A 24,756-nucleotide genomic window follows, 5' to 3' on the forward strand; every position below is an offset into this window, starting at 1 on the left:
AACGGGTTTCGTGTAAATAATGGATTCTCAACAAACCAAAAAATAATTTAAGAGAAAAAAAAGGGACAGGATATGGGTAGCACTAATTTCTAGAGGCCATGGTTTTTTATGCCAAGTCTTGGCGTCCAGACAAAGCTTACCCCAACCAACCACTTCTGCCTGGTGATTCTGGATATGGTCACTTTCACACAAATGATGTGAGATTCCACATTTCATCTTTGCAAGCATTTTTATTCATATATCCTCTGTTTAATTTAGTTGATTATGCATGGGAAAACAAAATTATAATGGGCAGCAGGTGCTTGGATTCCAACTCACTAAACAATATATTAGTGAGTATAATTATCCATGATTAAGGCCATTAGAGAGGTTTACAAAGCTTAATTAATATTTATATGAAGCTTTACAGGGAGAGGGGGCTGCAATCTCACATTCTAGGCTCCAACAAGCATGTGCCATTTGTTAACAATTTCACATCAACAACTGGTTTTAACTGCTGCCCTGCCCTGCCCTGCCCTGCCCTCTTACTCATAATTCTCATAACATTGCTTGATAAAATGCCCACGTCTAATAATCCAATGCATTTGTGGTGTGGTTTAGGGATTGGATGGCCTCAACAGTGATTTTTTTAAAAATAAATTATAGTTGGTGAAATTAATGGGGAACTCAAGGATGGCAGAGTTTAATGACAATGGAACCTTCTGTGACAGAATTTGAGTGATAACAAACTAGTTTTTTCCATTAATGACTATGGTTTCCCTTGATAATCAAAATTGATGGTAGAATTCAGCAGGGTTATGGTGGCATATCATTGTGCAGGGTATCCCTAAAGTTTTGACGGCGGCTATCATTTATCAATGGTATAGTTCATTAGAACAGAGGAAGAATCATGTCTCTATCAAATTGCATAATATTTTTCTTGTGGGGCTATGGTGCATCAGGGCAAAGGGCAATATTTCCCAGGCCATTTAGCCTTCCAAATTGGAATGTGTCACCTAAGTTTTGAGATGCATTTGGCCCTTAGAATCAGAACATCTCTAATGCTTGGAATTAAGGTTTGGTTATTGTTATTTTGGAAGCCCTTCTACAGATTTGAATTGGACAGTGATTATCATAGAGATGCTTCTGCCAGGATTTTGTAGCAAAACAATTCCTTTCCTATAAACTACCAGGCCATTTGATTCTGGACCATATTTCTTCCCATGTTATGAAATTGTAACCATTTCTCTACATTCACATGGTAGGCCATGCCTTCAAATTCAGTGACATTGTGCCTAATACAATCCAAATTGAAGGCCCCAAAAAGCACTGTCTACAATCATCATCTTCACCACACAAATCCAGTAGAATCTGCCAAACTACAGCTCATTACCATCTTTCCAACAAAAGTTCTCAACTCTTTCTTTCACTTGTTTAACAGCAATCTTTTCTTAATGACCCCTCTAAGCCTCAATTATGGAATTTGTTAGAAGGTGATCAAATGGTTGAGAAGAACACCAGTTACTCTCATAAAAAAGAAAGACCACCACGCATTCATTGGAGAAGTAGAAGTAAAAGAAGATTTATTACTAGAATAAATCACAAATACAAGTGAGAGAAGCTCAAGGGCAAGTAGGATACATGAATAATGGATGGACAAAATCCACCAACACAAATCCAAGCTCAAGGCTAGCTAATACTCTAGCTCCACATTCCCCCCCCCTCCCCAAAAAAAAAAAAAAACAGACACAAGAATTATACAAGTCATGATAATTACAATACAAATGCCATCAAAATATATCAATCACACCCCAAGTACATGGCTTTAAAGATCAACAATACATAAATAAATACAAAATAATAAGAAGAAGAAAACTCGCAACCCATTTCCTCTCCCTCTTTCCTTTGTCTCTCCCATGTTGTAGCGTGAAAGATCCAAGATTACAAAAGAGTAAAGAAATGTGATCAGAGAGGGAGAAAGAAAGATTGGTAGGGAAAGAAATGAGAAAAAAACACGGTAAAGCATCTAATGAGTTGAAGTTGGGTGGCTCAAAGGAAGAACCCAAAAGCAAGAGCAACAAACGATGCCAAGAATGTGGGAACAAAGATGGTGGCATCAGATGCTGGGCCTGGTGCTGGTGCTTCGGCAGCTGTTGCCTTTTGCATGGTTGAAAAGGCCATCAAGACCACCATCAAGACAGCAAAGACCTTCATTTTCATTGCCTCCATTTTCTTGTTGTTTAGCGAAGAAAGAAAGACTCTACGATTCCTCTTTGAAATGAGATTTGTTTAGAGAGAAATTGCAGAGAGAGAATGGAGACAACAGCTTGTAGGAATGTGGATGGTAGGTGTTTCTGTGTGGGTGCGGGTGCGCATATATAAAGGGGTAAAGAGATAGATTTTGAAGAGAAATGTGAGAACAGGGTGGCATAGACAAGGGTTGCCAAACAGCTGTCCAATGTTCCTTTGTGGGTCTCCATATTCTGCTGTCTTGTTCGATCTTTCTCAGTCTCTCTCTCTGTTGAATTAATAATTGATTTTTTTTTTTTTGTTGGGTTGTGAATGATTTCATTCAACGTTGTGGGAAATCTACTCTTTTTTTTTTTCTATTGTTTTAAGAAATTGTTGGCCTTCCCAAGTTTGTTGATGGGAAAAACCTTCATGTGGTTGCTTGCTAACATGGTTTGAGTCCTTGTATGGTCTTAAATCATTGGCATGACTTGAAAGGATAATAAATTATTAAGGTTTTGTAATATATATATATATATATATATATATATATATATATATATATAAAAAGATCTTAAATGAAGAATAAAATCTTGTAAATTCTATTTTCAAGGTACACAAATTGGATATTAATTAGATACCAACCTTTTCTTCCTTCTATTTTTATTTTATATTAATTTTATCATAATTATAAAACTTAATTCAAGAATTAATTCAGAGCAAGGTGATTCAAGAAGATTAACCAGAGTTAATTCAATTTTTTTAATAAAAAAAATCAAAACAGTATTATTTTGTGAAAAAAAAAGATTTTAACTGGGGTTCAACAAATCAACTTGAATTTTTAATTTTTTTTTAACTTAAATTCATCCCGACTTCAAGTCAAACAGGTCTTAAATCGACCTCTAGGCAAATTCAAGATGTACAACAGAAATTATATAGCTAGAAGTCCTTTTCTTGTCCCCGATAAAAACAGTGGATGCATTAATTCCAGATCCAGTACAGCTAATTAATCAAATTTATTTTTCGTTGTCGTAATTATATGGTGTGATGTCGATTGACGAGAACAAGTTGTTCTTGCTTGGATGATATAATTGAGGGAATTTATGAGTCGATGTCGACTTAATTTGATGAAACAGAGAATTTTTTTGCTTAAATTCCAAATAGAAAGGGATACCTTAACCGTCACGATATGAACATTCCTATGACGTTAAACGTTAAGGAATGCTTCAGATATGCACCTAATTTTAACCTAACTTGTTGGTACTCTGTCAAGATCAATACCTATTACATTTTGCAAGCTTGACAGCTCTTGCTTGATGCTGTTTTAACAGTAAATAAAACTATGTTTGTGATTCCTTTTCCTTTTCCCCCTCTATCAATGAATTGAGGGCTTCTCAAGTGTTACAAGAACTCGGTCCAACCCGGCTCGTTTAATGTATTGATTCATTTTCAACCCCGCTAGATTGCCGCCGCCGCCGCCGCCCAAAAAGAAAACAGCAGCAGCAGCAGCAAGGAAAGAAGAACATATACTAGGTGATTAAAAAGCATGCTCATGATTCATCATCATCGTCACCAAAGAAGTGGGTCACAGAGAAATAGATCTCGATCCGAACCAATTGAGTGTCTTGCTTTTCGAACCAACCTGACCATTTTGAAATTTAAATGACTCGCGGAACCACTATACTTGTACTGCTGCAAGTGTAACGTTACATTGGTGAGACCTATTGATGCTTTTAAATAAAAGTGAAGCAAATGTTGGTGTGGTTTCAAATCCATCTGCAATGAAAATAAATATTTTCTTGTGTAGTAAATTAAATAAAATAGGTTTTTCTAATAAATTTTAACAGTTAATTTTTTAATTCAAAATATAATTACTTTTTTAACCATCATAATTAAGGAAGCTATGATGGATGAGTTTTATAATGAGTTTTAACATTTATTTTTTAATTTAAAATATAACCATTTTTTTAACAGTCATATAATTTTATCATAATATTTCAAGTCTATATAAACTTGTTATACACAAATAAAAAAGATATAAAAAAATGTATTTTTTTGTCTTTTCTTCTTATTATCCAAGAGGTTTAAAGAGTTTAGTTGTATAATAGAAGTATTATTTTCGTGTAGGTTAAATTAACACATTTAAAACAGTGTTTCACGTCTTTAAACCAATTGATTTTACTCTTTATTTGTTTTCATATCCAAACAACTTATTAATAGTAAATTTAAAAGGATAACTTAGATTCATTTGTTCATACGACAAACCGCATGATTGGTCGCACAAACAAGCATGCATTTAATGTTAAGAAAATTCAAATCTCTGAATTTATTTAGTAACGTGCTAATACATTTTTAAAACATTAGGATAAAAAATTGAATCTCTATTAACACATAAATTAGTTCAAGAACATCTTTAAAAGAAAAAGAAGAAGAAGCATGATTAGAAAGCAATGCACTTCATGATTTTCTCCTATGGTGATGCTAAGAGAGGGGGTCATGTTTGTCTTGAAATTATAAAGGTGGTTGTTATAGCTAGATCACCCAAATTAGACTAATGTGGAAGTACTAATAATAATTAATTCAAGACTAATTACCAACCCCTTTTCACTAACTTGTCCCAAAAGAAAAGAGAAAACTTCTCTCAAACAATAACCAATAAGAAGATAGTGTTTTATACTGTGACATGGGTTATTTTTTAAAAATATTTGTTATTTAAAAATATTTTAAAATAATATTTTTTATTTTTTTAAATTTATTTTTGATATCAGCACATCAAAATAATTTAAAAATACTAAAAATTTAATTGAAAACAAAAAAATTAAATTTTATTAAAATAACAATCAGCTACATTATTGCCAGACACAACACCAAGTATACAAGGAAGTTAAAATCCTATCTGTTAAGCAATCCCTGTGGGAATTTGAATGGTATGACTAGTGATGATGAGATGATGATCTACAATTTCATGGACTAAATTTCAAGACTGAATGCAGCAATTTTCCTTTAAGCTGTTGCCTGAAACTAGCAGTAATTGTTGCAGCCAGTAAATAGTTATAAAAATTGATTTGGGAATTAATTTGGTGTGAGGTTTGATGATGGGTTAGCAGGATTGACCCCCGATACTACCAAACAAAGCCTAAATAGCTAGAAAAATATTATTTTATATTTTCTCAAAACACCAAGGATGATACCTAGTCCTTCTTGCTATTCAATTTTGTTTTTTTTTTTAAATAATAATAATAATATAAATAGATGCATTTAATAACGCAACAAACTGTATATATGAATTAATACAAAACTACTTTCGAGTATTCACAAGCAGCAGCAGGGAACTATAATTCTTTGGCCATGCCCATCTTGGCTTTCACTAGGAGCGGAGAGGAGAGGAGGCAATGCACAAGGTCATGTGCTTGCATCCCATGTCACGTGCAATTGAAGACCTTAACCCAATTGGAGGGAAAGTCATCTGGCCGTCCATTTTACATCGGACGGTCATGATCAAACCAAAAGAAAGCAGTAAAAAAGAAGTTGGAACATAAAGAGCTAGAGAAACAGAAACACAGACTGGAGTATTCAGTTTTTGGTGAAGATAACAGAGAAAGCTCCGATCTTTCAACTTATTGTTCATCAAATTGAAAATCTGAATCAGACCCACTGTTCTAAAGCCTCTAATCTTTCACTCTCTCAATTTTCTCTGGAAAGTCTGTGTTTTTTTCCCTTCTCTCGTTGACCAAACAACAACAAAAAAAGAGAGACTTTTCAAGTTTTTGCCGCTGCTGGAACTGAGCATGAAGTGAAGCGTCTTCCCTGTAATCTTTCTCTCTTTCTCTGTCTGTTTTGTTGCTGAGAAAGTGATTCGATAATTCTTGATGGAGGATTCCAAATTCTTATGCTATTGTTTCTTTTCTATGGTTTCTCAGCAACCAATCAGAGAACAAATTTATGTTTCTTGTTGATTTAGCCTTGTGATTTTATTGACGCGGTATTCTTTTTGTGTCTGTTTTGAAATGCAGGCTAATAGGATAAATTTCTGAGCAATTTTTATCGCATTGACTGGAGATCTTGAGGTCAGTCGCCTTATTTGATTCCTCTTTAAATGGGCTTGTTTTGTCTCAATTTACTGTATTTTCTATTTAGATTCCTCTTTAATTTTCTGTTTTAGAACTCTGCGTGGGTTTCTTGTTTACTCCTTGTGCAATGTTATGTTTGTTCGTGACAAAATTTCCTCTTGAAACTGTTACTGATTGTAAGGGTGTCTATTTGATTGGAAGATTTTTCTCTCTATAGTAGTGAATGATACCCGCCTCACAATTTGTGTGGGCTACTTTTTTGCTGTTTAGAGAGGGGAAGAGAGATGATGGAGAAGGAGAAGGATAAGGAAAAGAAGAGTCAAGGAGCTGGAGATACAGATTTTGTGTTGCAATGGGGAAGTACAAAGAGGCTTAGATGTGTGAAAATGAAAAAAGCCCAAAACTTGGCCAATAAATCTAAACTAAATGATTCTTTGCCCAGGAAGAAACTTCCTTCTCGCGCTGTCACTACCGAGAAAGAATTTCCTTCTCGCCTCATCAAGTAAGAATCCCATTCCTCCTCTCCTCATCAAGTAAGAATACATGAATGAACTTTGCTCAATGCATTTATTTTTTGGTGGTTGTATCCAGTCGGTATCTAGTCAATACACTGAAGAAAGTGTTCAGTTTCTAACATGCTCAAGTGAGCAAATCTGCTTGTTTGCATATTTCATTTACTTAGGTTTGCTTGATAAGTCGTTTTCTTTTTATGATCTTTGGTTTTATGTGAATTACAAAAGAAGTTTTATCTGATCTATAACTGGCCTGGTTGATTAGAAACTGTGGGAAACTAGGAAATATCGAAATTGTGAGAGTATTGTTAGATGTTCTTAGATTACAAAGTTTTCTTTACTTTCATGTCCCATTTGTTATTATCACTCAACTAAATGTGTCAAAAAGTTCTTATTTTACTTTTGGCCTGTGGTTGGATACAGGGATTCTGATTTGTTAACGAACAATCGGAAGTCATCAGTGTTGTCACCGGATAAGGAAGATCGGTACTACACAACAAGGGGATCATTGGGATTGGATGATAATAGCAAGATTTTAGTGGATACTGTTAAGGAAGAAAAGGTTGTTTGGCCCAGACTGTTTATAACATTGTCTAACAAAGAGAAGGAAGAGGATTTCATGGCTATGAAAGGGTGCAAGCCTTCTCAGAGGCCTAAGAAAAGAGCCAAGTTGATTCAACGAACTTTACTTGTAAGTCTCCTCAATACATACACTAAGAAAGGAATTTGGGGACTGTTAAAAATTAGAGAAGTCTTTTCCTTTTCTTTTGATGGGAGCTTGTGTTGATGTTATTTTTTTTTATTTCTCTTTTGTGTTCTCAGATGGCAAGTCCAGGTGCATGGTTATCAGATTTGTGTCAAGAGAGGTATGAAGTAAGGGAGAAGAAGACTTCCAAAAAGGTACTAACTTGTTCTTTTATTTCATTCCATGTCTTGTTTTTTAGTTACTGGTATTTATATCAGATTGTCTGCTTGCTCAGAAAACTACAGAAAAAAGTTAAATAAGTTTGAATTTTGAATTCAAAATGAGCTATAATCAAGATTTGTATCTTTTGCCTGATATCCTCAATCTTTCCCAGCAGAGAGGTCAAATTCATGATTGGTTTTTTATTTGATGCAGAGACCTAGAGGATTGAAGGCAATGGGAAGCATGGAAAGTGACTCGGAATGAGAGATTTTGACCTTTGGCAGTTAGGAGAGACGACTAGAAACAGAAGGTTCCCTTCTTTCTTTTGTTGAAGGAGAAAAAGGAAGGAAAAGAGAAAGAGAATGGTAGAGGTGTCTCTTTCCCACTTGGTTGTTTTTGTAGCTGTTAGCCTGTAATTTGCTTTGTCAGTTCGATATTTGGAATATAAAATATTATTTTTATGTCACCTTTTTCCGTCCCTTTATTGATGCTTTTGCCTGCTTTTTATGGTTCTTTGGTTTGCTTTTATTTCATTTCACGGGTTCCCTGCAGCTACGATTTGCTTTGCATTGAAAATCGAAGGCCACTCAAGAATATATGCTAATGGTCATGGGTTGTAGCACTTGATCACGAAACTGATTACTACTGCCATAGAATGCAGAGATGGGTAATATAAGGCCAAGACAGTAGCATATTCTCCCTGACCAGATTCAGGGTTTATGCCTCATGAGCAGTTTGATGATATATGCATAAACTTCTCTACCTCATTTTAAGTTTAAAGGAAATTAAAGGATTGTTCCAGTCAAGATGAAAGAAAGGGCTTACAGATTACAGTTTGAATTACCACCATAGTCGATGCAATGGTTGTGAAAAAGAAACAATTAAAAATTGAAGCTGACAATTACCAAATCAAATAACAAATGATTATATTGCAAAAATAAAGACTTTTTACAAGTGATAACTTGTTCAGAATACGAAGCACATCAAAACTGCAGCTGAAACCTTCTCCAGCTACCATGCTTTTTGGTTTTCACCTAGAGCTTGCGTTAGTAACTATTTTCCTATTTCTTTTCAACCTTTCTCTTTCCCCGCTTCATTTACATGATCTGACCTATATTTCTTACAAATTACATACCTACACATGTACAATTAACCGTGCCAGACAACCCTCTGAAGGTGGCAGACAAATGATTTAAACCAGTTTTGACAACCCTCCAGATCCGACGCAATAAGCTCTCGCATCTACCTAAGTGCATTCAAATTCATTTGGTGCTGGTAATCAAGTCCAAAAATGGCTTGCTTGCTTTCTTCACAGGCCATCCAGGCAGCTGAGAACCACATTGTGCAGAGACTGCCAAATATACAACTTAAAATCAATCCATCGTAACTCAACATTGATACAGAGAGAAACATGACAAAAGTAGAAAGTTTGGTGTTTTACCAAACTTCTTGAGAACAAGAACAGAAGGGAAGTAGATGCATAGAAGATGCACTGCAAAATGGACAGAAGAAACTCGAGACACAATTTACCTTCGCTCTGCACACTGATTTGTGGTTCAGCAAAACCTGCCTATAGGTGGACATGAACTATGAATAACCCAAGCACTTCAAAATCTAGCAGGTAAGCTCGCAGCCCAAAGGACAAGAAAACAACTGAGCAGCCATCACTGATTATTACAAAGCTTCCAGGATTACAGATGCTTTGGTGAAAATGGAGAGAACAAATGGTGCTTCTTCCCCGGGATGTATAGTCGTGGGTACAACTGTGTAACCTTTTGGATCAGGATCCAAAACCATTTCACATGATATTTCTCGAGAATTGACATAATCTGTCCCGCCAACTGATTCGTGTAGGTAAATGTTGTAGGAAGCACGGCGACCACGAGTTTTAAGAATCCTCATTCCAATGTAGAACATCATTGAATCATGACTGGATTGGTAATTTCTGAAACCAGCTGCTGTTCTAGAGAAACTCACACCCTAAACACAGGAAATTAGATGAAGTTCATGAACTCATTAAAGATATTCAAGTGCAATGGATAAAAAAAAAATCCTCCTGAAAGTCCTTCACTTGAGCACACCTGAGTTAAAGTGATGAACAAGTGAATTGGTAATGATGCATCTGGACCAGTGGCCCTCAATCGGAATTGTGGATTTTGATTCCAGGAAGCATAATCTTGGCATCCACCAGCACTGTAGCCTCGCCATTGGCCATGAACAGAATACCGCATCTCAGGGGGATAGACACGACATACATATATTGACCGGAAGTGGATTTGAAAGTCTTGCCAGGACATCCAAAATATGCCATCTTTGGACTGTTCAACAAGATAGAATTAGGTTTTTGGCAATAATTTAGTCATGCATGATGGTGATCAGAAATGCAATCATTTAGTCATGCATGCCTTACCAAATAGTACTCAAGGACTGTGCTTGTTAACTTTTTTACTCTCCAAGACATGAAAAGGAAAACATGCCAAAACTAAGTACCTGTGGAACATGCTTTAACTTGTGCTTCATCCTATCAGTCCATTCAGGAGATGAGTCAGACCAAGGTCCATTCCACTCTACTTCATTAGCCCATGGATTTCGAATTTGAACAAGCTTATGGCCATCCACCTCTCTTACCTGAATAATTTAATAAGAGTGTCAACTTCCACCAAGACTTCTTCAGCTGGTACAGGATTGATAAAGAAAGATGCAAGCTTGCATTACCTGCAGCAAAGAGTACGCATGGCCCTGCACAATACCACTGGAAGAAATGTGAACATCAGAACCAGATGGACTCCCTGCACCCAGTAGAAAGCCTTCTTGTTTAAAGCGCAACAATTGAGACCACAGTCTACCACTTGCAAGATCAATCTGGGCCTGAGCACTCCGCATGTCAATCTCTTCACCAGCACCTCCAGTAAGGTCCACAAGGGCATCCTGAACAAGCCCGCCTTCCAATGCCTCATAAGAACCATGCAATTTCGCATACGCTTTCTCCAATATAGAAACCCAGAGTTCATTACCCTTCTGGCTGGTAGCAAATGCAGGTTTACCTGGTGATTCACATGGAATCCAATCATCAACAACAACTGGGACCCAGTCACCCTACAAGGAGATTGCAAAACAGAATGTTGATAAGAACATGATAACCAAAACAATTACAACAATAACCAAACAGGAAGCAGTCTTACTAAATATGTCTGTTAGCTAATTTAACAGGAAATGAAGCAACATTAGAGGAAAAATGGGGTTGTGCATTGTATTCAGAAATGAAAAGCAGAACCCAGTAGGGACCAGGTTATAATAGAACGACTCGGGAATGACATCATGCAAAACCACTGTCTATGGCTCTAAAGATTCTTAAGACCTACCCCAAAACCACCTCACCCCTTGAACACCAAGGCCAAGTCCCAGGGAAAGCATTGCCAGTTCTTAAGTGAAGCCCAGGGATTGACGAGACTATGTCAATTAAGTGCCATTCTATTAGATGTAGCCCAGGGGGGCTACATCTAATAGAATGGCACTTAATTGACATAGTCTCATCAAAGGGAGAGTGCTCCACTTAAAGTCTGGCAGCATTGGCATCCAAACAGATGATAGTTGACATCTCTCCTAGTTCCTAGACAGCTAACATGACAATTGTCTACCAAAAGGTGCACTAGAATTACTTTATCACTAAACAATGGGATCTTCTCCAGGCTACTGAGAAACTAGCCAAGTCTGTAAAAGAACAGTTTTGGATACAGGTTTCTCACGCACAAATCACCAGTATACCGAAGGCAAGTCTAACCATCAAAGATTAAGTTCTAGTCAGCAGATAGAGTAATTTAAACAACTTTCGGATGCATTTTCAACTGGTTCTTATTATTTCAATACAACATTGAAAATTGAAAAAAAAATCTACAATACATCACAATGTCTCTCATTTTGCCCCTATAAAGCACAGCCGAATCATAAATCCAAATATCATAAATATATCAAAGGAAAAAAAGCCAAGTAACTGTATTATTTTCATTAAATGCATTATTGAAAAATGTATTATTACCAAAAGAAACTACAAGCTGCTACCTGAATACAAAAGCGAACCGTGTAAATTCCTTCTTCATTATACTCTGGGGTAATAATCACTTCTGATATTCGCGATACCTCCGTTAGAACAGCAACAGCGCTTAGAAACCAACAATCACCTAAACGACCCTATTACATAACCATGACAGTTCTTAAGAATTTTGAGACATTCAATTAAGGTGATTCAAAATACAGAGATGATCAGTGCAGTGAAATAAAAATTGCATGTCAAGCAACGAGGAGAGACCAGACCTGACAAACATCAGAGGGATTTGCAGCCCCAGAAAATAAGCATGGGTGGGAGTCTAGATGGCTTTCCTTAACTATTTCCACAGGCCTCATCCACTCAGAGACAACCTAGTTTTGAACTCCAAAACAAAGTTAGAAAAAAACAATAAAATACACCAAACAGCGTGTAATTACAGAGCCAAAAGAACCAACCTGCAACTTTGAAGGGGGATTTGCAGGATCCATGTATAATGATTGATCATTCGGAGGAAACTCCTGATCAGTAAAATTTGCTTCTCCTCTAGCACACAAGGCTTCTTTAACAGCCAATTCAACCGAAAGCATTCGTTGATTAATTTCTTCTTGGGTTTCTATCCTAGGTTTCCTAAATCTCCTAGCAAAAGAATCAACATCTATCACCACTCCTTCACGATCTGATCTTCTTTTCCTCCCACTTGAATATTGCCCATCCCAATCCACATCATCCCTATCATAAAGATCTACATCTGCAGGATCGCTATCCCACTCATCAACCTAAGTGAACAAGAAAAGCAAAGATTAGTCAAGGACTTCAACCTAGCATATAAAATTGTTTCCATTATTGAAATTTCATGTGGTTCACCATAATAAGAAACATTAACTGCAAAACATACTCTGGGGGGTGAATCTGCCCACTGCCAATTATCTTCATGGTAGTCAATCATATCAAACTCCGTTGAGCCTATCGCAGTGTGAAGAGAGGCAATCTCATCTTCAGTTAAGCACCTTCCCCATAAGAAAACATCCATTATATGCATCTTAGACTCGGCTCCTTCACTGTCTGACCTTCCAAATGCATCCATATCTATTGGTGGCCTAACACCAACCCAAACTTCTGTCCCCTGTTCCCAGATACTACTGCCCACAGACAATGGTAGCCCAGTTTGGTAGCCATCAAAGCCACCATCCATATAGCAAGTTGCTTCACCCAAATCAGCATCAATTGTCATTGTCACAATATGCCACCTGCAAAGAATTATTAAACCCAAGTAACATTGAATCTGTAGATAGATAGAAATGACAAAATGCTGGGAAAAAAATAAAACCCTTGAAGTATAACACATCCTGGAGTTCCAAACTTCAATTAAAGATTTTTTAAAAAAAAGCAAGTACAAGAATACATGGAAAGTAACTTGGAAGCAAAAGCGTAAGACCTCAAGCACTAAGATTCAAAGTAACTTGCAAACAAAAAACTTCCTAACCTTCCATCCGCAATACTTGTTGCACTGATACTCCACTCCTTGGCAACAGTTGTCTGCCTATCACCTTTAGTGATTAATCTAAGCCCAACCTGTCCAGCCTCAATACCTTGCTCGGCACCAGCCACCAGAATTTCCCAGCATTCTTTCTTCTGAAATTCAGTGCCTAGAAGGCAAACTGGTCCAGACTCAGGTTGGATCATAACAGCAATGGAAAAACTGACCTTTCTACTTTGGCATACACTGGGATCGATCTCACCACAGTGCCTGCCACTTGTGGTTGGTTCATCATCAAGAACACATACAGAACCTGTAACTCCGGTCTGCCAGCAACATTAAAAGTTAGTAGATTCATATTTCACAACAGAATTGGTGACATCCTTACACAATTTCAGAAATTAGCTTTATAGATCATGAAGTAGCCGGTGACTCAAGGAAAAATTAGGGCAAATTGAGATATTTTCTTGCAGGTACAGCCCCTGCTCTGCGAAACAAGACCTGGAAAGTCCTCAACTTCCAGAAGTTGGGGCACCGACTTCCTGTATTTTTCTGTTATTCCTCAAGTGTTAGCTAGTTTTTGGGAGGTAAATTCAGGTCTCATTTCACTGATTATTTGTCAGCTACTAATCAGTATATTAAAGCTAACCCATATAATTGCATAACATTTTCAGAACAGCCTCTGCTGCATCAATTGTTAAACTATTAGTCTATCCATTATTAGTCTTGGTTTCAGAAGCCAGATTCAATGTGCAACTAATCTATATCAAATACAGGAAGGTACATCATCCAAATATGGAAGAAATGCCAGCATTCATGTCAGATGATATCAAAAACAAAGGGCAGAAGCTAAACATTGGAGAACCAGTTTACAGAACAGGGCTATTGACCTGCAGTGCTCGGCGAGCTAATTGAGCTGTGCGTATCCTACGGGCAATGCTTGAAACCCTTTCCCGTGCAAAGGAATCACTGAGAACCGAATCACCTCCTACAGCACGCACTGCAGCTGCCATGGCTGCCGCCTCCCTGCTGCCAGCATTAGGAATTGTGGAAATGAGAGAAGCTTCAATCTCCTTCCATTTGCGTTCTTCCTTCTCCAAAAGGGCCTTCCTTCTTTCTTTACCCTTACCCTCCTCTTCACGTCTTTGCATTAAGATTTCCTCTTCCATCTCCTTTTCTCTCAGATAGCTACAAAATCCAGAATGAAGATTTAGAAACATGGAAAGGGTAATTCCTCACGTGGAAGAAAAAAGAAAAAAAGAATATGTGAGAATGTTGTCACCTATCCTGAATAATCTCAAATTGCCTACGGTCCTCTGGCATCCACTTCTTGATTTTCTTGGCACTTAGGTCTGAGAAACCTATGCTATCAAGAAAAAGCCTCAAGCGTACCTCATCCTACAACAGCAGAAGTATAATCATGCATTCTGAGTAACGATAAAATAAATATAGTAATTATCACAAAACCCTGATGTACCTGTACTCTTTCTGCCTGAGCAGTCAAACCAAGCAGAAGAAGTAAGTAACCACCAAATCTGTCCCACATATATACCCATTCAGTATCAATTGCCTCTTCTAAAGCCAAAATTCGTGCATGGGCACACATTTCCCTTCTGTGATCTAAACCACTAACTGATTCACATCGAAATGTTCGGTATCTCATCCTGCAGAAGAAAGATCCTACTAGCAATTCCTCATTTCTTAGACGGTCTCTCAATTTCATTACATCATCCCTAGGAAGCACAAGGTTCCCTGCCTTATCACGTGCAGCAGTAGGGTCCCCAACCAAAAGAGCTGTTGAACTAGCAGATTGCTGAGGTGCGGAATATGTTCCAGACAAAGCATTTCTTGTCTGCATGATAAACATAGTAAATGCATCACAGTTCAGCAGTAAGTGAGCATAAGCTTGAAAAACCATTCGCCATACAAGATAAAGAAAGCTAAAAACTATAGTGGATTATTATGTTTTATAACACATCTCGAGCAGTTGCATGTACACATATAGACATTCACAAATATTTATACATACTAGCCAGGGCATGACCTAGTGAAAACATATATCTCATGGACTCAATTTAACTGTAGCAGGTGTGAGGATTAAAGCATTTTGCCACCCCAAGTTTTCGTTAATCTGAGTAATATATTTAAACCACGCAAATCAGATGCTGACTGAGGATCAGTTTCAAATACAAAATCAAACACACCTTAGTGGCAGATCGTGTAATTGCTTGAACAATGGTATCCTTGCTGAGAAAATGAACTGCATCATCCATCATCTGGAGATGTAAGAGAATGTTATTAACTGAACCCAATAAACATTGCTAGGGATGAAGACACAAAGTAACTCCTTTCATAAAATATTAAAACCAGAATAAGAAAAAATAGTTGCAGACTGACATCAAGTCAAATCAACTCACTGGAGATTGGATATGATCAGTATGCAAACCTTTAAAGTCAGGCATGGACGTGAGACAGCAAACCCGAAGGATACAACAAGAGTAACTGCAGATACAGCAGCACCAGCAAATGGTGGATAAATATTCAAACTGGCAACAACACCCCATCCTTCAGTTGCCAAAGCGATCCCATAAAGCATGAGAAATGCACCGCTGTTTAAGAGGTGATGCACAATCAATAGATATGAATAAAGAATGGAGCTTTAGTGCAGAGAGCCAGCATATGGATATCAAAGATTATAATAGAAAATAAATGACAGAAGAATAAGAAATCCATGAACAAATGAGAGAAGATCAACAGAGAATAGATGACAAACCTGACATTCTTTCCACAATCTGCATGGGCATCATAAACATAAACAGGCAGTACTCGTGGTGAATAAACTACTATGGGTGGTGACAGCAGGACCTGCAGGGACACACATGCGAGAAGAGAGAAAATAAAAGAATAAATGAGAAAAATTAAACCCATTTTGTAAAATGAAAAAATAAAGAATAAATATTACAGTCAAAACTTGAATGAAGCTAATGTGGTGAAACTTACAGTCAATGCTCGTCCAGCAAGAAGAAACAAAAATGCAAAATAACCAACGGATGCTCCTACAAAAGGCTTTCCTGAAAAGAAAGGTAAGAAATTTGAAGTCACTGGAAGGTTGTCATTGTTCAAGCAAGCTATGTCCAAGACTAAGGGGTCTAAGCAAATCATATCGGTTAGTCATGATATTTGTTTTCACCTCCAAACCATCCAACAAGAAATGCTGCCAAGCCCAAAAGAAAAGCAAGGAAACAAACAAAGAGCGTCTGTGTCCTGGTCAAATAGAAATTGTTTGAAGCCCAATGATGAATAACACCAATAGCTAGTACGATCAGGAGAAGAATTAAGAGGAATGCTACTCCTATCTGTTGCAATTGAGGGAAAAAATAAAGCAAGTTAAATAGGTACACTGCATCTCAAAGATAGTAAAATTCAGGGATGCATAAAAAACCCCACTTACAGTCCATGGCTTAACCACAACTACAACAGCAGATATTGCACCAAGCAGAAGAAGAAGACCAATAATAACAAATATATATACACCTCGAGAAAGTTTCCAATCATCGTCTTTCCTGTAAACAGTTTCTACAGCACATTAAATAGCCAAACAAATGCTCACTTGCAGCAGTACAACAATATCCAGTCATGGTTTGAGAAATAAACTTCAGTTATGAATTAATGTTGAATACAATAATTCTCACCATTTAAGCAATCCACAGCAAAGTGATAGCAATGCTGGAATGCACACAAGAGGAAGTAGGGCAGCAAGAAAATCACCCTTTGTTGGAACCTGGTCATCCCTAGATTGGACAACTTCCAAATAGGATACACCACAAAATGCCACAAGAACAACTACCAAAACAGCACCAGGGAGTAAGATAAATCCACATGCTGACCCAGCCAACTTATGATAGACCTAAATTGCAAACATTAAAGACTGAGCAAGTATAGACAAATTACCTGCAAATATCCCAACACATACAGCAGAAGACAGGGAAAACCGATATGTTGCAAACCATGAAACAATTGGTAGCACACCAGTGACTATTAAAGCAATTGCAGATGCCATCACCCAACCAAGGTATGCTGGTGATGCATAAGCAGAACTGAAGCTTTTCTGACCAGTGGTCAATGCCCTGTATCCCAATTCATCTAGCGGCTTTGCAGACACAATAGCACCCAAAGCAACTACAGATCCAATAAATACTATCGTACAAACAATAAGAACAATACCCTAGCAAAGACAAGAAAATTAACTAGAATCAATAAAGGTTTAATTTTGCAAACCAAAGTTCCTAAAGAACGAGAACAATAATAAAAATATTAAAAAAGGAAAGGATGGCAACTTTTTTGAACCATCTACTTCCAAAATGATAGATCTTATTCTAGAATAATTATGTGAAATCAAAGGTGAAGGGTGGAGAGCAAGAAGGAACAAACCTCCTTTGTCCCAGGAGGACGATGATTTCCAGCATGACCTGCAGACTGCACTTGAGGCCAAAAGTGGTAGCCATTGTGAATCCAAATAGGAATTGCAACAGAAAGACAAGCCACCATGAGTGGAACAGTCAAGGATAATCCTAGAAGCATTGATGATTTGCTGCAGAACAGGAAAAAGATTTAAGGCATTACAAAGTGAGTGGTGCACTGCCACACATAACATGTCATAGAATCATTCACAAAGCAGGCTATATACAGTAAAAACAAGGTGCCATGATAGGAAAATTCTAAAATGATAATGGAATTAAGTGGATTATGAATATTTAGCATACCTCAAGAAGGAAAGCAACAATCCAACACCAGTGCTAAGCAGCCAAGCAATAATACCATACTGAGAAACAAAGAGTTTAAAGAAGACATAAGAACACCAAGAATTCTGATGCAAGTCCCATATAATCACAGAAAAAACTTTAAACAGTATAAAGACAGGCTAACAGTAAGAGTATACAGAGGCAAATCTTATATGGATTTATACGCATACACAAATAAACAAAACAAATCCATCTTCCAGTGCAACACAACGCGACACAACACAATAGCAAAAAAAAAAGAAATGAAGATATTGGTACTTGGACTGTTAAAAACCAAATCATAGACTAGCATTAAAAATTTTGGACTTTCGATTTGAATTGAACCATTTAGAAAGAATGAAATTGGGATGTTCAATAATATCTACCTTGCGAGGTTTTGATGTCATGGCCATCTCTTCTACTTGAAGTGACCGAAGAAAAGTCATGATTGAGCAAACAACAAGAGATAATAGAAATACTGCAATCCCAAGCTCAAACTGCAACATAAATTTTTTCATCAAATTTGAACATGCTTTTTGTTTACTATCATTAAAGGAAAAATCTTACACTCCACTCACCTGTTGATGTACTGTATTTATAATTTTAATTGTCTTGGGACGAACAATTGCCACAACAACTGTTTCCACAATGAAGATGAAACTAAAGAGAACCCATGCTCGCTCAGGAGTGCCTGCTATGTGATGCAGAACAAATCTAGACAACTGAAGCCACTTTTCAAGCCCCTGAAGCCTTAGTTCTTCTGACAGAGAAATTTGATTGGGCATAACATTGTCAACGCTATTTGAGTCAACAATTGTGATATCATTATTGTCATGATGATCTCTATCTGCATCCAAACTGCTCCTCTGGAGTAATGCCAGGATAGTGGGATCCAAGTTCTTCTCCTTCAACATCATGGCAAAATTAGGATCCAGTCCTTTATCCTGCAGTAAAGTAGCCAATTCTCTATCACCTTCCCTTGCCCTCTTTTTCAGCATAGATGTAATCCTAGGATCATTCAACCTTTCCTGAAAGGCAAGAGCAAGGTTCAAATCTAACAGTTGTTGATTTGCAGAATTTGATGCACTAGATTCACAGCATTGACTATCAAGACCACTGCTAGAGCAAACCACTAGGGAATTATTCTGATAAAAAAACTTATCCCCAGACATCCCAGCTTCAGGCTCTTGGACAACTGAACGACAAGAACTGCTACGTAATGCTAAACTTGGCCTTCCACTTTCTGTGCTTTTATCACTATTGATCCCCTCATGAGAACTGGCATTTCGACATAGAACATTATTCCAGTTACTAGCATCAGTTGTACACTGCACTGTGGACTGGTTACCAGAATCAACAATGTTACCAAGTGGACCTGCTTCAACACTGCTACTACGTTTTACACTTGAGCCACAACCTTCAGAAGAGCTAGATGAAGTGTTCTGTTCCTTTCTGCGAAAACCCTCTCTGAGACGAATCACTGTGCTCTGTAAGGCATCTCTTCTAGCAACTAAAGGATTTGTGACTGACAAATGACGAGAAACAGCAGCACCTAACAGCACAGATGCTACAACAGCGTAACTAATGCAATGACCCAAATACCTGAAGCAAAGAAACAGGATGTTGACTATGACAAGGGATAGCAACAGAAAACAAATTTACACATGTTTGAGCAAAAGTGTCTAGAACAAACCAGTAATGCACCCCAAAGCATATAAGAAAAACTCGAGATGTGCCAGCAACGAAAAGTGCCACCACACGGCTTTGAAGAAGCTGGAAACAATACAAGCATGCCCCCATGTTCCAATCTGCATAACAATTAACCACAAGAAATTAGCACCAGGGGGGATAGCTAAAGTTGCATAGAAGGCAATGAAGAAGGCAAAACATGAATAACCATGGTCAAAAATAGGATACCAAGAATAATGACAGCAGCTGATGTAATGAACCCAAGCCAGCGTGCTTCTGTTGCTGTAAAACCATATAAAATGGAATAGACGAGAAGAACCACAAGCGAGCCAAAGTATAGAAGGCCAAGATGTGAAGCCCTATAAACACATTGAAAAGATTACAATTAATTAACATATTAGACCGGCTAGGTAAAAAATGTCTAGTTAATAATTTAACACCTCAAAAGGATGTTGAACCATTTTCACCAACCCTCACAACCCAGAGTCATGCACTCTCCCTACTTATCATCAAGCAAGTTATAAATAAAATCCAGTTATCAACAAGACCACCTGAAAAGGTTGCCCCAACTCTAGATATGCTTACACAAGATGAAGATCCAGCACTAACTACTAAGATATTATACAAAATATCTAAGATACAAAGCTTGATCATATGGCTTACCTGCTGGATTGCCGAGGGTATAATTCATTGGGGTTAGGTGGCTCTGGAGAGCAAGGAATTGGACCCATTTCTATACAATCACTATAAGCAAATTTGTATGCCCTCCGCACATACTCATCCACATCTAAGCCATTCCCTTCAGGCATTGAGGAAACAGAAGGAAAAAAAATATTTATTACATCACAATAGATAACAGAAACCAAAGTTTATTGCATCATCAAGATTCAAGTCCTGGAAATCATGAAATCATGTCATCACAGTGCAATTACATCTCTAGAACAAAATGGAAGCAAAATAATGCCTGGCATGAAAAGATAAAGCAAGACTTACCATTAAAGACCATTCGGCAAATAAAGAGCATGTTAATTGCCAAGGCAATAGCTGATACACCAAAAAAGAAACCGGAGGGTGAATATCGCTGAGAAGCATTTTTTCCAGCTGTAACATACACAGCACATAATTCATATGCACAGAGAAGGGCAACAGCCAGAAGAAGAAGAATAGCAACTGCCCCTGTAGAGCCAAAATAAAGAAGTTAAGCCAAAATCAAAAGCAGGAGAAATCAATGACTGCCCCTGTAAAGCCGAAATAAAGAAGTTAGGTCAAAATCAAAAGCAAGAGAAATCAAAGAAAATTTTCAAAGAACAATATGAATGGCTGAGTTATCCAATGATATAAGCAAACTTCAATTCTTAGCACAGATAAAACCCGCCTACAGATAAAGATAGTAGTACTTAACACTGATACAAATAAAAAAAATTATTGATGTGCGGCTTACATGTCTTAATGCCCTCCTTTAGTGTGGGCTCATCGCAAATAGATTCACATGGACCACTAGGCAGCCTACAGATAGACCTACATATGGAGCTCAAGTGCAAACCAAAACCAGCTCTATTTCCATGACAATCCGAGAGTTCTCTGTTAACACGTGGCTTAAGGTAATGGAAGTTCATTGGTTAATGATAGCAGTAATGAGCTATTAAATTCCCAAGACACCCTATTTTGAATGATCTTATATTGAGTTTTAACCGTTTAATCATACCACGTACAAACCATGTTAAAGTTATGGCTACCCTAAGATACTTATTTTAGTTCTAAAATCGACAACTCTAGCTGTCTGTTTTCATTGTTACTTACATATAATTATAGCACTAATCATTCTCAAGCTGAAATGTAGCGTCTACTTATATAATTATATTCCCAAATCAGTGTTCTCAATAGATTTTTATCATCGACTTTTTTTAAAATGACCTTTCATGTGAAAAGCATAAGCAACTTAGCTAGTCATAACAATTTTCCTCTTGTTTGTCATTGAGGTCATTGAGGTTCTCACATCTTTCCTAATCTCCATTTCAGTTAAGCTGCTTCCTCTGCCACTTCCTCGTATTTCCTTTAGTTCCAACTCCCTGATACTTCACCTGAAATAGTTCCAACTCCTTGATACTTTACCAAATTAACTTTCACATTCCCTCTATATCTTTATTTGTTTATCTGAGGAGCACACAAGAGGTTCCGAATAAAGTTATCTTAATGTGACAAAATAGTCAATAGTTGTGCTTTCAACTTTCATAGATGCCATGTTGCTTGAAACCCAAATCAGTGGCTCATTCATGGCAGTTAAAGGTTTTTTTCTCCACAAATTCCAGCAAGAAAGTGAAAAGTTGATTTTTTCTTTTATTCCCAAAATATCTAGTGAATGCATTCCTAATAGTCTCCGAGTCTAACAAAACCGAGTTACCAGACAATCCCTCATTCCTAAAACTTGTGGTCATCAACCCATTTAATATTAGTACACCGTTTCTATCACACGTATCTCAATCTCACCAACAAAGCATCTGCATTGTCTGACATGAACCAATTTATCTCAATACAATACAATGTCAGAGATTTCATGTGCTAATGCTCCCATAACTTCTTCTTTTTCTCGTAGTTATTAAAAAATATATCCAACAAAAAAAAGCCTTTTTCCCAATCACAACATGAGGGATTAACTTCCACAAGCACTATGCTCATTCATTAGCTTCCTTTTAAAATCCAAATTCAATTTTGGATCTCTTATGGAGCATTGTAATTTCAACTTGAAGAGAAATAGATTGATACAATCAAAGCTTAACCATTCAAGAGGATCACCAAAAAAAAACATATGATTGGAGTTTACTTGAGCAACAATTGAAATTCCAGCAGAGAAAATTATTTCCATGGAAGCAGAATTTAGGAGTGAAACCTGCCCCATTCTCAATAGAACGATCTATCTTCCAATTAGTTCTACTTTTAATTAGAAATAAAAAGAGCAGATGGTTTTGCTATTGACTTGAGGAAGTTCTTAACCACTCGGAAACTTGTAAATCACAGGAGTGCATGCAGAATAACATGTTTAACATGAAATTAAATGCCCAATAAAATCAATTTTAGAGAGAATTAAAATGTAAATCTCTGCCACCAAAGACAGACTCGCCATACAAATTCCGCAATGGACGAATAGAGAAAAGTTCGTTTTCCAGCTCAAAAATGAAAACATAATTAAAAGATAAAGAGGGTACAGAGACACATACTTGAACTTTGCCATTGTGTTCTCCACCAGAGCATGATTGAATAGAATGCCAATAGAAGAGCAGTACCAGCCATGATTACAGCCAGACCAATTATATCGCGATGCAATATTACAATTAACCAGCTTCCCCACATGATAAGCATTAGAACCGGAGATACAACAATTATCCATGCCAAAAGAGAGAGAAAACGACATAATATGCCCAGCTGGGGACCTTGTAGGATATATGGCCATTTTCTGGCAAAGATCCAACTGAAACAAGAAATGCCAACCAAGGATGAGATGATGTAAAAAGGACAGAATCCAATAAACAAAGTACACATGTTTTTATAGTAAAACACATTGACTTCATAAATAAGCTGAAAATAGGGAAACTAAAAGAGTGCACAAATGAAGGCTAAACATGGACACAAAGAAAAAGAAACTCTATAGCAGAGGAACATGAATGGTTTACTGATCATACTTCCACCTCTATTCACATGTCATTCTAGGTTCCCAGATATCGACAATGCTACAGAAACAGGAAACAAGTTAAGGATTGAGGCTGAAGGGCACTTTAAGGATACAAGATTGATGTATCAGAAAGTTTTAGAGGAGCCATTTGCAGATCCATGAAAAAAAATAGTGCTAAAAGCTGTGGGGAGCTCTCTATTTTCATTTTGTCTAAACCTATAAAAACATTCTCTTTTTTAATAAGAGGAAAATTTTTTACTTAAACAACTGGCTAAACCAGCTTTCTGTTCCATAGTACATCTCCTGATAATCGAAAACAACCAACTGCTTTTCAATCACGCACCAAATGAAGCCTTGATGTTCAATTAATGAAACATTTAACGAACCACAGAAAGGCTACGATTAAAACCACAATCTGCATTACAGTCCAACATATTATATTAGATGGGACAATGCAACCTCAAATCCTAATAATCAACCATAAATTATTACTTGCTATAAACTCCCACATGAAATCCATGTACTTCAATCATTCTGGCAAGCCTGGTAATAAGATAATAAAAGTTTCCAAAGTTTCCCATCCAGAATTACCTATAAATCCTCCATGGCCTCCAATTCACTGCCCATAGAATCCAACACGAGCCCAAACCCAAACTGGCAAAAAGGGTCCCTGAAATAGCACAGGCCAGTACAATCCCGTGCTGGTCGCCTTCCATGGCTCCACTCTCCAACCTAATGCACACCCACATGCATAAATACCAACACCAATTTTTCACAATACGCACAAAAAAAGAGGAACTGTGAGCCAAAAAGAAAAAAAAATAAAACATATTGCCCAAAATGGAGAACACTAATGAAAGAGGCAATTAAGTGGGTTTTAACTACGTCCATGGAAACATAAATAAAGTACCAGAATTAAAAAAAAAATCATAACCATACTGAAAAGAATTGAAACCCGCATGAAGAAAAGCAATGTAGGGTGCAGAAAAATGGGATTTTTACCTAGTAGAGTGAATTGAGCTTGATGGGCAACAGCATCATATCCTTAATTCATCTAAAAAATGTCAACTTGGAGTACTAATGGATCATAAATTCAAAAGGGTCTTCAAATAATTGAGCTCTAGCTAGGGTTTTGTTGCTTCTATACAAGTGAAGAAGATGAAAAAAGTGGAAAATGTTACAGCTACTTTAGGATTCGGTAAGTTTTGTCTGGTGTTTGATTGATTGGGTTTTATCTTCTTTGAGGATTTCTCAGCTCCGGGGAAGGGGAGAGAGAGGGAGAGAGTAAAGTTAAAAAAAACCCTATTGCTATGTGTGGAATGTGAAGAAAAAAAGATGGGTGTTTTCTTCCTTTTTTTTTTTTTTTTCTCTGGAGAGAGAGAGTTTGAGTCTTTAGACAG

At 37.1% G+C, this 24,756-nt stretch overlaps 3 protein-coding genes across 5 annotated transcripts; 1 reads left to right on the forward strand and 2 right to left on the reverse strand.

The window, feature by feature from the left end:
* Positions 1-1,878: 1,878 nt before the first annotated feature.
* LOC133702226 (arabinogalactan protein 13-like) lies at positions 1,879-2,348 on the reverse strand. Its single transcript, XM_062126513.1, has one exon. It carries the CDS (start codon positions 2,206-2,208, stop codon positions 2,029-2,031), a length of 180 nt encoding a protein of 59 aa, XP_061982497.1. The 5' UTR covers positions 2,209-2,348; the 3' UTR covers positions 1,879-2,028.
* A 3,403-nt stretch (positions 2,349-5,751) lies between these two features.
* On the forward strand, positions 5,752-8,163 carry LOC133700683 (uncharacterized). 2 transcript variants are annotated; one of them, XM_062124294.1, is made up of 6 exons: positions 5,752-6,017; positions 6,222-6,275; positions 6,549-6,780; positions 7,214-7,481; positions 7,613-7,690; positions 7,911-8,163. In XM_062124294.1, exons 3-6 carry the CDS (start codon positions 6,563-6,565, stop codon positions 7,959-7,961), a joined length of 615 nt encoding a protein of 204 aa, XP_061980278.1. In that variant the 5' UTR covers positions 5,752-6,017; positions 6,222-6,275; positions 6,549-6,562; the 3' UTR covers positions 7,962-8,163. The 2 variants fall into 2 exon arrangements, with proteins under 2 accessions (XP_061980278.1, XP_061980279.1); XM_062124295.1 differs by lacking the exons at positions 5,752-6,017; positions 6,222-6,275 and having other exon boundaries at positions 6,530-6,780.
* Positions 8,164-8,598: 435 nt separating this feature from the next.
* Positions 8,599-24,756, reverse strand: LOC133701840 (calpain-type cysteine protease DEK1-like). Of its 2 annotated transcripts, XM_062125963.1 has the most exons (32): positions 24,359-24,750; positions 23,948-24,088; positions 22,905-23,155; positions 20,683-20,865; positions 20,353-20,488; positions 19,918-20,048; positions 19,694-19,808; positions 18,579-19,602; positions 18,387-18,497; positions 17,983-18,041; positions 17,651-17,810; positions 17,171-17,444; positions 16,912-17,062; positions 16,671-16,782; positions 16,410-16,575; positions 16,220-16,290; positions 15,993-16,084; positions 15,666-15,828; positions 15,424-15,495; positions 14,697-15,071; positions 14,502-14,617; positions 14,110-14,407; positions 13,226-13,545; positions 12,638-12,989; positions 12,198-12,518; positions 12,009-12,113; positions 11,757-11,885; positions 10,413-10,793; positions 10,188-10,325; positions 9,779-10,015; positions 9,228-9,677; positions 8,599-9,048 (listed from the first exon to the last, which is right to left on the reverse strand). In XM_062125963.1, exons 2-31 carry the CDS (start codon positions 24,070-24,072, stop codon positions 9,372-9,374), a joined length of 6,474 nt encoding a protein of 2,157 aa, XP_061981947.1. In that variant the 5' UTR covers positions 24,073-24,088; positions 24,359-24,750; the 3' UTR covers positions 8,599-9,048; positions 9,228-9,371. The 2 variants fall into 2 exon arrangements, with proteins under 2 accessions (XP_061981947.1, XP_061981948.1); XM_062125964.1 differs by lacking the exons at positions 8,599-9,048; positions 9,228-9,677; positions 9,779-10,015; positions 10,188-10,325 and having other exon boundaries at positions 10,586-10,793; positions 11,757-11,875; positions 24,359-24,756.

The sequence above is a fragment of the Populus nigra genome, chromosome 8 (genome assembly GCF_951802175.1).
Source record: "Populus nigra chromosome 8, ddPopNigr1.1, whole genome shotgun sequence".
Classification (NCBI taxonomy): Eukaryota; Viridiplantae; Streptophyta; class Magnoliopsida; order Malpighiales; family Salicaceae; genus Populus; species Populus nigra.